This window comes from Rhinolophus ferrumequinum, chromosome 25, assembly GCF_004115265.2.
Source record: "Rhinolophus ferrumequinum isolate MPI-CBG mRhiFer1 chromosome 25, mRhiFer1_v1.p, whole genome shotgun sequence".
NCBI lineage: Eukaryota > Metazoa > Chordata > Mammalia > Chiroptera > Rhinolophidae > Rhinolophus > Rhinolophus ferrumequinum.
In genome coordinates this window covers 23007332-23018420 of record NC_046308.1, presented here as the reverse complement: position 1 = coordinate 23018420, position 11089 = coordinate 23007332, and the positions used below count along the sequence as shown (strand labels likewise).

Below are 11089 nucleotides of genomic sequence, written 5' to 3'. Positions count from 1 at the left end.
TGGACCCAGCCCTCCTTGAAGGCTTTGTTGAGAACCAGGCTCTGGAGAGAATGTTCTCCTGGGTTCTCACAAAGAGCAGCATTATCTGGGGGGGGTGTGTTGGGGGGGGGTCTTGGGATATAAGGCCCGCAGGTGATGCCCACCAACTACACCATCTTGTTCTCTTACAGGGAGATATGCTGCCCTGAGCCTGCAAGAGGGACTGTGAGGTGCCTGGCATGCTCACCCTAAGCTGGAATTGGGGGGATGAGAGCTGAACTGCCAAGGAGCCTGGCCCCAGGCATACTGGCAGGGATGCTACATCCACCATCAGGACGTGACACAATGCCCAAGGTTTTTATGTGCCCAGTGAGAGTCATTCAAGCCTGTCTCCTTATGAGGAGGCCCAGGTTCCAGATGGGCTTTTGGGAGTACCCCTGACCCCTGGTTTAGCACATTGGGATACCAGTTTCACCCCCACCCTGGGAGTAGAAGCCCTGGCGTCCATGGGGAGGATAAGGGGCAATGATACATGCTCCCCTGCCTCCTAGGCCTGACCCCTTGAGGTTCCTCCATCCCAAGGCCACTTGACTCAGGCCTGTCCTCTCTTCCCCTGAGTTCCAGGTGCCATGGCTGGAGGTGGTCACCTTATTTCTGAGCAGATTCTGTACCCACTGGCCAGAGACACCCCCACCTACCAATGTAGCTGTGGACTCAGGACTGCTCAAATGTTCCCTCCTAGGGGAAGACTTTTCTGGGATCCACAGCATCCAATGTCCCTCCAGCAGAGCCTGTTAGATAGAAATTTTCTCCCTGTGGCTGAAGTCCTCATTAGATCAGGAACCCCTGAGGATAGAGACCATGTCGTTTTTTAATCTCTTGGCAGTGCTTGGCACAGAGGGGCCCATTATGCTTTTTAAAAATACAAATAAACATACAGAAAGTGTGAAGTAATATTAGCATAACATAATGGGGGGGGGCGGTGGGGGTTAATCATGGGTCTGCTTGACCCCTCAGAGGATGTTTCTCCTGTTTATAAAAAGGCACATACTATGTGTTCTAAAGTCTCATTTTGTAAGTTACATGAGGTCAGGAAGCAGAATGTATATTTGAACCCAGGTGTATCTGCCTGCACCACTAGGCAAATATACAGGCCAGTTCTTAATTGGTTGTCCCCAAAGCAGGATGAAGTGAGTGCCACCTTCTGTGATGGGGCTAGAGGGCTGGTTGTTGGGCGGTGGGAGGTGAAAAAAACCTCATTATACTTCTCAGGTGCACTCCATGGATCTCAGGGCTGATTTTGGAAGGTGAAGGGAACAGGGAGGCAGCAGTCCAGGGTGCACCCACCGCGTTAGTGGCTGGGTGGGTGGTGGTGTCAGCCACTTGACCAAGTAGGAGAAGGGGAAAGAAGCTGTGTGCCAATCTGGATGTGTTCAGCGTGAGATGCCCAAGAAACGTCCCCAGTGGATCCTGGATGTGGGTCTGGAGCTCAAGGGAGGTCTGAGCCTGAGATGCAACGCAGGTCAGAGGTTAAGTCAGCTCTGGGGTAGGAACTTCCAAGATGGTATGGTGGAGAAGGGGCCTTCTGAAACGCACAAGTTGGGGGTGGAGGTGACGGTGAAGAGGCAACAGCGAGTATAGAGCAAGGAAATGGTTATGAAGGTGACAAGAGAAGACAGAAGCTAGAGAGGAGTGGGTTTGATGCTGGAGGGTAAGGAGAGGAAAACTCCGTGATGGAAAAGTTCCGGCCATAATGAAATCCTTGGGGCGTTGTCTGGCGTGGCGGGGGCGGGGGAACTCTGGAAGGAGGATTGGGAGGCTACAGACCATGAGGAGGGGGCGCATCCAGGATGGGAAATGGCTGGAGATGGGCCGACGAGTGAGGGTAAGAGTTCGGACACTAAGTTCCCAGTGGGGCCCTAAGCCGGGCGCCAACTCAGCGGCGATCGCCCCGTCGAAGACGGGAGAGCGCATGCCCAGAGCGGCGGGCATTGTCACGTGCGGCCCTCTCGCGAGATTGGTCCGGCCCGCGATCTCCGGGGGATTGGCTGGAGCGGTCCGGGCCGCTGCGGCGGTTACCTAGGGAACCTGCTGTGGGGGTCAGAGTGGGTGCGACCCCGACCAGCCCCGGCCTTCGGGAACCGCCCCTCTCCCCCGACCAGGGGCAGGTGGGGTTGTCGCGTACTAACGTCCGCTCCACCAGCAGGCAGCCCTTCCGGGATGGAGGTCCTAGACGAGTTCGACCCCGAGTTCCCCCAGAGTGTGACCTTCTGCCAGCTCATCTCCAAGGAGGACTTCGAGAGGCAGGCGGCGACTTACACGGAGCGCTCGCTGCGCCGCCTCTTCCGCAGCCTCGACCGCAACCCGGCACTGGCCGAGAGGGTGGTGCGCATGGGCAAGCAGGCCGAGTGCGAGCGGCGCGGGCTCCTTTCCTTTCTCTGGGTGCGGGCCGCCGGCGGGGCTGCGGGGGAGTAGGGTGGGGACCACGAGGGCGGGTATTGTCACCACCCCTGCCAGCTGTCCTCGAGAGCCGAGCGGGATCGGAGGTGGAGGGAGGCGCCGTCGGGCCTGGCTGGGTTTGCCAGGTGAAGCCCGAGGCAGCACAGCTTGGGGAGTGCAGCAGCAGGCGTCTCGCCCGTCCAGCTTCCTCCTGCCCTACCTCTTCCGCTGTTGTCGCAGGCGAAGTTCTTCTGTGCAATCCAGGGGGAGCTGAACTGTTGCAACAGCATGGGCGCCCTGGAGATGCACCAGCGGCTGGAGCAGCTGAAGAGGAGCATCCACCGCGTGCATCTCTACTCCCAGGGTGAGACTCAACCTCTGCCTGGATCAAGTAACCCAGTAAACCTGACTCGACCCCGTGTCCCTGGTCCTAAAGTCTTCATTATGAACATGAACATACACAAAACTAGAGACTGCATTGAACACTTGAGTACCCGTTACCCAGCTTCAGCAATTAGCCTCATCTTGCCATGCTTGTTTCACTCTCTCTACCTCCTTTTCTTTTTTTTGCGCATTTTAAGGGAAATCTTAGACACCACTGTATTCCTGAATACTTTAGAATGCTTCTTAGTTAAAAAAAAGTTTCTGACATAATCACAATGTTATAGCTGATATAGACAACAATTCCCTAATATTAGATGATACTTTGTCCATAATCAGGTCTCCCTCATGGTCCACAAAAAGTCTACACTTGGTCTGTCATGTCAGGACCCAACAAGGCTCACACATTGGTGTGGTGATAGGCCTCTTAGATTCCTTTTCACTAGAGGGACCCCATAATTTGTGTCCACATTGGGGCACTTGTGAGGATGAAATGAAAGGGGGCCATATTAGTGACCACACAGGGATGGCCAAAGAGCATCCATAGCCACATCTGAAGTCCCTTTTGATATGGGATGCCCTCACTTTTCACTCCCTGCCATCACCTTGAAGAACAGTGTTATTCTTTTTTTTTTTTTTTTTTTTTAAAGATTTTGTTGGGGAAGGGGAACAGGACTTTATTGGGGAACAGTGTGTACTTCCAGGACTTTTTTCCAAGTCAAGTTTGTTCTCCTTCCGATCTTAGTTGTGGAGGGTGCTGTTCAGCTTCAAGTTGTTGTCCTTTCAGTCTTAGTTGTGGAGGCGCAGCTCAGTTCCAGGTCCAGTTGCCATTGCTAGTTGTAGGGGGCGCAGCCCACCATCCCTTGGGGGTGTCGAACTGGCAACCTTGTGGTTGAGAGGATGCGCTCCAACCAACTGAGCCATTCGGGAGGCACCTCAGTTCAAGGTACCGTGTTCAATCATAGTTGCAGGGGGCGGAGCCCACCATCCCTTGCGGGACTCGAGGAATGGAACTGGCAACCTTGTAGTTGAGAGCCTACTGGCCCATGTGGCAATTGAACCAGCAGCCTTTGGAGTTAGGAGCACGGAGCTCTAACCGCCTGAGCCACTGGGCCAGCCTGTTATCCTTTGGGGTACCCCACTTTATGGGTTTACATCTGTTGTCATGGTCACTGGTGGTGGTAGCTTTGTCCCCCCTCTGCCTATGTTTATTGAACCATGGCTCTAAAGCCTTGATTAGATTTGGGTTCAGTTCTTTTGGTGTGTTTGTGTTCAGTGATAGACTATGCTAGTGGTGGAGCTACTTTCTGCTGCATCACATGGGAAGGCCCAGCTCACCTGGGGGGTCTCACTTTCCGTGATGCTGAGTGTGAATGCTCCACGTCACCATTTCATCCGATGACAAGATGCGTAGCACTTGTAGCTCTTACCACGGCCTCCTGAGGTAGCTTTGATGTTACTTATCCTTGTTTTACAGAAGAGGAAGCAGAGGCCCAGGGAGGTTGGCCAACATGTGCAAAGTCACACCGTAAGTCATGGAGTCTGGCCTTGAACTCAGGTCTGGGTTGTTCTGGGGTGCAGGCTCTTAGCCTTCAGGGCAGTGCTCCCTGTCATTGGTTATTGTCATTCCAGATGAGCTATTCTGATGGGCTGTAGGAGGAGCTTGTTAACGCCCACATTGCTGGTAGTCTTCAACTTTGAGCAGTAGAAATAGCCAGACTCTGAATACGGGAGGAAGACCTAACAGGGCCCTGCCACTCAAAAGATTCCTTCCCTGAGTCCCACCCCTCCCCTGCGAGACCTCTTCCACGTGGGTTTTCTCACAGAAAGTCCTTTTGCACACCCACAGCATGGGTGTAGTCAGTGGGCTCACTGCCCAGGGCCTGGATACCCTCCTGAGAGTACTGGCAGATTCAGGAGCTTTCCATGATGCTTGTGGGGGAAGGGTGGGCAGCAGACCAATCTGCCTAGGCCACGACCAGCCCTCCTTGGCAGTGACACTATCACTTCCTGTGAGATCCTGCCCTTCAAAGTCCGACAGCCTGGTTGTGGATCCTGCTGTGCCTTGTATAGCTGGAGCTTCCAGTTCCACTTATAAGATAAAAATGAAAGGACCCTTTTCCTGTGGGGCAATTGTGTGGGGGTTGGTGAGATGGTGCATGTTGGTGGCTCTAGGCATTATTATGTGCTTTGGAGTGGAGGCTACCTCCCCTCCTTGTTGGAGAGAGTGTGTGAAGACCCCACACCACCATATTTGGCCCCCACTCTACCCTGTTCTGGCTGCAGGGTAGGCACTCACTGGCACCTTTTGTCACAGATGCCAAGAAGAAGAGAAGGAAGCTAAAATGGAAGAAACCAGAACCCATCCTCTTGCAGGACAGGTCAACCTCCCCGAGCCTGCCAACACTGCTGCCACCACCACCACTGCCACCACCTGCCACTACCATGGCCTCTGTGGTGCCACTACCATCACCCCCTGTCTACACTATGCCCAGGGTCTTTGGCCCCTTTCCTCCGCTATCTAGCAAGTCGGTCAGTGGGTGCATTGCTCCCTCCATGTGGCCCTGGGAGGGGCAGACACTGTCCCCCTGCTCAGAGCCACCCCAATGGCTCTCCTGGTTCCACAGCAGTGGCTCTCAGAACTTTATTTTTAAGAACTTTTATTTTTAAGCAGTAGGAAACTTTTTAAGACTAGGCAAAGTTTTGGATAGAATGGCAATGGATAAAGTCAATAAAAGGCGGGGGCCGCTCTGGTTGAAGAGTCAGGGTGGTGGTTGAAGGCACAGAGTTCTACCTGCTCGGCCTCAGCAGAACAAGGCAGCCCCAAGTGCACCGTGCAGAATTCTGGGGCTGCCAAAGGACTGGCGGAGAACCACGGGTCCCCCACCATGACTCAGCCCCACCTCTGCCTCTCCCTTAGGGTGTCATTCTCCACCCCGCCCTCTAAGTGCCTCTACAGGGCCCTTCCTAACTGTCTGCCCTCCTGAGTCCTGCTTATCCTGCACTCTCACTCCAGCTAGCCTGCTGTCTTCCAGGCTAGGTTAGGACCTCCTCAGTTGACTCCTAGCCCCCCCTTCCAGTTCCCTGCTCCCCAACACCAAGCTCAAGGTGGGCACACAGGATGAGCCTGACATATTTGCTGATTGAAAGTTATATAGTAATAGTTCTTGTTTAAGGTGATTTTCTTCGCAGTGAGGCCCCCAAACTTGTTCTGAGATTACCTTTATTTCCTACAGGTGGAGAAATTGGAAATTTCAAGTTCTGAAGTGAAATTAAATTGGACTGGCCTGTCATTGAACCCAAAGAGGTGAAAGGAATTTATTTTGGGCTTGAGGCAAATGAAAAGGGAGCATTTTGGGGAGCATACCATGTGCCAGGCTCAGCTATTATTTCCTCCCCACCCCTTAGTTAATCCTCACCGCAGTCCTGAGTGGTTATTCTCATTGTCCAGGGAAGGAGTCCGGGCTCAGAGATGTGCTCTGTGTGAGACAGTCCGTGTGCCCATATCAGAGGTGTCCCGTGTGAGAGGCGTGCCCACCGAGGCTGGGGTGGCCATGCCTGGGAGGAGTCCAGAGCTGATGTCCCCACTTCTGCCCTGTCTTGCAGCCGCATGGTTGATGTGACCCCCTTGGTCCTCAACCCTGGAGGCTTCCATTTCTCGTTCCTGCCCGGAAACAGTGCGCACAAGCTCTATTGCCCTGGCTTCCCCTGGTAAGCGTGATTCGGAGCCTCCCCCGGGGCCAGACACCATCCCGGCTCAGCCCCTGCCCCACCTCTAACTGGCATTGTGGTGGTGAGGCTGAGGGCTGACCAAACGTTCTTTATGATGGTCGCTTCTACTCCCTGGAAGAAACCTAATAAAATCAGGGTTGCTGGAAAAGTTGCTCCCCTCCCTAGTGTTCGCAATGGTGAAAATCTGAAACAAACAGCCCAGGGGCCAACAGAAGGGAACAGTTGTATCACTTGTGGGCAGCCCTAGGATTTATATACATGTGTGTTTTGCAAAGCAGGGATTCACTGAATATGGGTTTTTTTAAAAATCACCTGTTTTTTTCCCTTATAGTTGTTCAGTACTTCCTATGTCATTGAGTGGCATTCCAAAATATGATTTAGACTGGCAGTTTCATAGCATAAAAAAAAAGCTTTATTGAGCTATTATTCACATACCATATAATTCACCCATTTAAAGTATGCAATTCAATGTTTTTTAGTATGTTTAGAGTTATGAAACCATCACCACAATTTTAGCACATTTTCATCTCCCCAAAAGGGAACCCCTTAGCCATCACTTCTCCATTCTCCCCTCCAGACCCTGGCTATCACAAATTATACTCTATCTCTATAGTTTTGCTTATTCTGGACATTTCATATAAATGGAATCATAAGATATGTGGTCTTTTGTGTCAGGCTTCTTTCACTCAGCATTATGTTGTAGTATGCATCATTTAAAAAAATTTTTACAGTAGTTTAGGGTTCACAGTAAAACTGAGCTGAAAGTGCAGAGTTCCCATATGCCCTCCTGCCCTCACCCCTCGCACAGCACCCCCTCCTATCAACATCCCCCAACAGAGAGGTACATTTGTTAAACAAGCTATGAACCCACACTGACACCTCATAATCATCCAAAGTCCATAGTTTACATTAGGGTTCACTCTTGGTAGTGTACATTCTATGGGTGAATATTTTTTATAAATTTTGTTGGGGAATATTGGGGAACAATGTGTCTCTCTAGGGTCCATCAGCTCCAGGTCATTGTCCTTCAGTCTAGTTGTGGAGGGCGCAGCTCAGTCCAAGTCCAGTCGCTGTTTTCAATCTTTAGTTGCAGGGGGCGCAGCCCACCATCCCGTGTGGGAATTGAACCAGCAACCTTGTTGTTGAGAACTGGCGCTCTAACTAACTGAGCCGTCTGGCTGCCCAGGTTGAAATTTTTTATGGTTAATAAAATTCCCCTGTATGGATATACCACACTTTATTTATCCATTCTCAGTTGATGGACACTTGAGTTGTTTCCAATTTATGGCTGTTATGAATGGTTATGAATATTTGTATACAAGTTTTTGTGGGACATAGTCTTCAGTTTTCTTGGGTATACTCCTAGAAGTGGATTTGTTGGGTCATATGGTAACTGTGTTTAATATTTTAAAGAACTGCCAAACTGTTGTTTAAAGCAGCTTCATCATATTACATTCCCACCAATAGTATATGAGCTTCTAATTTCTCCACATCTTGTCAACACTTGTCTTTTTGATTTTAGCAGTTCTAGTGTGAAGTGCTATCTCATTTTGGTTTTGACTTGCATTTCCCTGATGGCTAATGATGTTGAGCATCTTTTCCTGTGCTTATTGGTCATTTATGTATCTTCTTTTGGAGAAATATCTATTCAGATACTTGCCCATTTTTAAACTGTATTGTCTTTTTATTATTGACTTGTAAGACATATTTATATATCATAGATACAAGGCCCTTATCAAACATCTGCTTTGCAAATATTTCCTCCCATCTGTGGGTTGTCTTTCATTTTCTTGATGTTCTTTGAAGCATGAAAGTTTAAGATTTATTCCTTTTGGAAAACAATATATCGAACTGAATAAATGAGCAAAGTAAACAGAAATAGTCTCAGAGATATAGAGGAAAAACTGATGGTTGCTAGATAGGAGACGGGTGGGGATAGGGGGGAAGGGGAGGGGATTAGAAAGCACAAATTGATAACTACAATATTGCCACGGGGATATGACAGACAGTTTGGGGAATATAATCAATAATGTTGTAAAAAGTTTGTAGGGTGTCAGATGGGCACATGTCTTATTAGGGAAACCACTTCATGGATGGTGTAGATGCCTGATCACTGCACTGTACACCTGACGCTGAAACTGAATAGTAGTGTATGTCAACTATAATTATATATATATGTACACATATATATATATTGTCATGGGATATGGAGTACAGCATAGGGAATAGAGTCATGGAATTATAATAGATATATATGATGTTAGAGGGGCAATAGATTGGGGGAGGGGGGTTATCACTTTGTGAGGGGTGAAATGTCTAACTATTACATTGTTTGGTACAACTGAAACTAGTTAAAATAAAACAATATTTCAAAACATGTCAGGAGCCACAAAATTTTTCAAATTCTCTGATCTAGCAGTTTTCATCCTGGAAACTGGCCCCAAGGAGATGATTAAGGGGAAAAATACATGCATGTGTATAAAAATGTTTATGGCAATATCAGTTGAAAAGAGAAAAAACGGGAAACAGCTTACATGTGTACTCACGTAATTATGGAATATTATGCAGAAATTCAAATTTTAAGCATGATTATGTAGATTCATAAATTATGTCTAAGTGGAAGCAATAGGCTATCAGATCAGAAGGAGGTGGAATGGAAGGGTAGGAAGGTGACTGATTGCTGAGTTACAGAGAATGAGTGGTCAGCAGCAAACACTTTTGTCATGTTGTTTCAAAGCGAAATTGAAAAATAAAGCATTATTGAGCACACTAAGTCTTCACAGAACAGGAGCCACACAGCGGGGCTTGGTCATTATCAGGACATTTCTGTCGTGACATCTCCTAGCTTTTGCTAAGGCATAGTTTTAAAAGCTGTGATTTAATTTGACAGTGTCATTTTTTTTTCTTTTGCCATTTAACATTAAGGCCCTGGTGAGCTGTACACCTCTTGACAGTCTTTTGAACACAAGCTTCATGTATTGTGTAACAAACATCCGGTGTATGTAGTGCCATCGCTTATTCAACTCCACTGGGAGACACATGAGGTGCATCTGGTTTTCCACTAGTATAGTTAGTGCTGGGATTAACAACTTTATGTGCTAAACTATTCCAGAATTTTAGATTAATTTTCTGAGGTGGAATTACAAGGGAAAGGGTATGAACAGTTTTCAAAAGGACTACCTTTTTTCAGATTCTAAAGCAATATGTGTTTACTGCAGACAATTTGAAAACTACACAAAAAAGACACCAGTCACTCTGATTCCCACTGCCAGAATTAACTGCTATTACCATATATTTGTCTTTTGATGTAGGCTTTTTCCTGTGGATACATGTATATGTACACATACAGTAGCTTGTTACATAATTGGGAGCATCCTGTTTGGCAGTTTTGTAGCCAGCTCTTGAATATGTTTCTTCCTTTGTCATTAAAAATACCTTTAAATTTGCCAGTAACAATTGATGCAAAATGCTCTATTGTGTGGATGGAACATCATTTACTCAACCATTCTTGCTTGTTGAAATATTTCGCTAATAGGGACAATAGTTAGGCTCTAATTATGTATTGATTTCTGAATGAGCTGTGCTCTCATGATGCCATCACCAAAAGTGGGTTATTTTTAAATTGGTTTTTAAAAGTTTACAAAAGCAGAACATATTCCATGGATAAAAGTCCATAATACAGAAATGCATACATAAAATATGAGTCCCCTGCTGCTAAGAGTTTTGTGTGTATCCTTCCAACACACACACACACACACACACACACACACACACACACACACACATTAATTTCTTAACCAAAGCAGGATCACATTGCATGTACTTCTCAGCAAGTTGCTTTTTTCCATTACTGTACCACTGGGGAGTTTTTACTTGTTGGAATATACAGACCTACCTCATTCCTTAAACAGCTGTGGAATAGTTCACTGCATGGCTGTACCTTGATTCCTGATGGGCATTTAGATTGTTTCTAGATTTTCACAATCAAAACATTGCTGCAATGAACAGCCTTGGACAAACATTCATAGAAGAGATTTCTGGAAGTAGAAACGTGTTGAGAGCCATCCCACAACCTGGGGGTTTGTCAAGTGTACCTCTTATGGCCCTGTGTGCTGGTGTCCCACCTCATGGACATATCTTGGCTATCTCCTGCACAGGACCTCGGGCTGTAGTGACTCCCGCAACACCGAGGAGACACCATCCCCTCCTGTGAAGGCCTCCATCTACACTCCGCCTGTCCTCCTCAAGTTCCAGCCTGTGCCTAGACCTAAAGATGACTCAGAGAATGACCCTGACAGTGCAGAGTCTGTGCCCCACAAGAGGGGCCCATAACCTCTTCCCTACAGGCCATGCGGAGGAATGAATAAAGTTCCCATGGAGGTGGATTTCTTGTCCTGGGCTTTCTAGGGGCTGTGTAATCCAATGGGCTCCCTCACAAAATGCTTGATAACTACTGGACATTAGCAGATATTCACTGAACCTTTGTGTATGCCCCATACCTTGCTTGGGACAGGAGATAATAAATCAAGCAGTTAGGGTTTCTGCCCTTAAGGAGCTT

At 48.0% G+C, this 11089-nt stretch overlaps 1 protein-coding gene across 1 annotated transcript; it reads left to right on the top strand.

The window, feature by feature from the left end:
- Positions 1-1944: 1944 nt before the first annotated feature.
- LOC117017684 (uncharacterized) lies at positions 1945-10869 on the top strand. Its single transcript, XM_033098169.1, has 6 exons — positions 1945-2421; positions 2659-2809; positions 5117-5331; positions 6036-6106; positions 6406-6510; positions 10689-10869. Exons 1-6 carry the CDS (start codon positions 2200-2202, stop codon positions 10861-10863), a joined length of 939 nt encoding a protein of 312 aa, XP_032954060.1. The 5' UTR covers positions 1945-2199; the 3' UTR covers positions 10864-10869.
- The last annotated feature ends 220 nt before the right edge of the window (positions 10870-11089 follow it).

Excerpts from the sequence above, each read along its gene's own strand:
- LOC117017684 (XM_033098169.1), top strand. The coding sequence starts at position 2,200 with ATGGAGGTCCTAGACGAGTTCGACCCCGAGTTCCCCCAGAGTGTGACC. Across the intron at positions 2,810-5,116 it reads TCAACCTCTGCCTGGATCAA|ATGCCAAGAAGAAGAGAAGG; the intron begins GTAACCCAGTAA and ends CTTTTGTCACAG. Across the intron at positions 6,511-10,688 it reads TATTGCCCTGGCTTCCCCTG|GACCTCGGGCTGTAGTGACT; the intron begins GTAAGCGTGATT and ends TCTCCTGCACAG.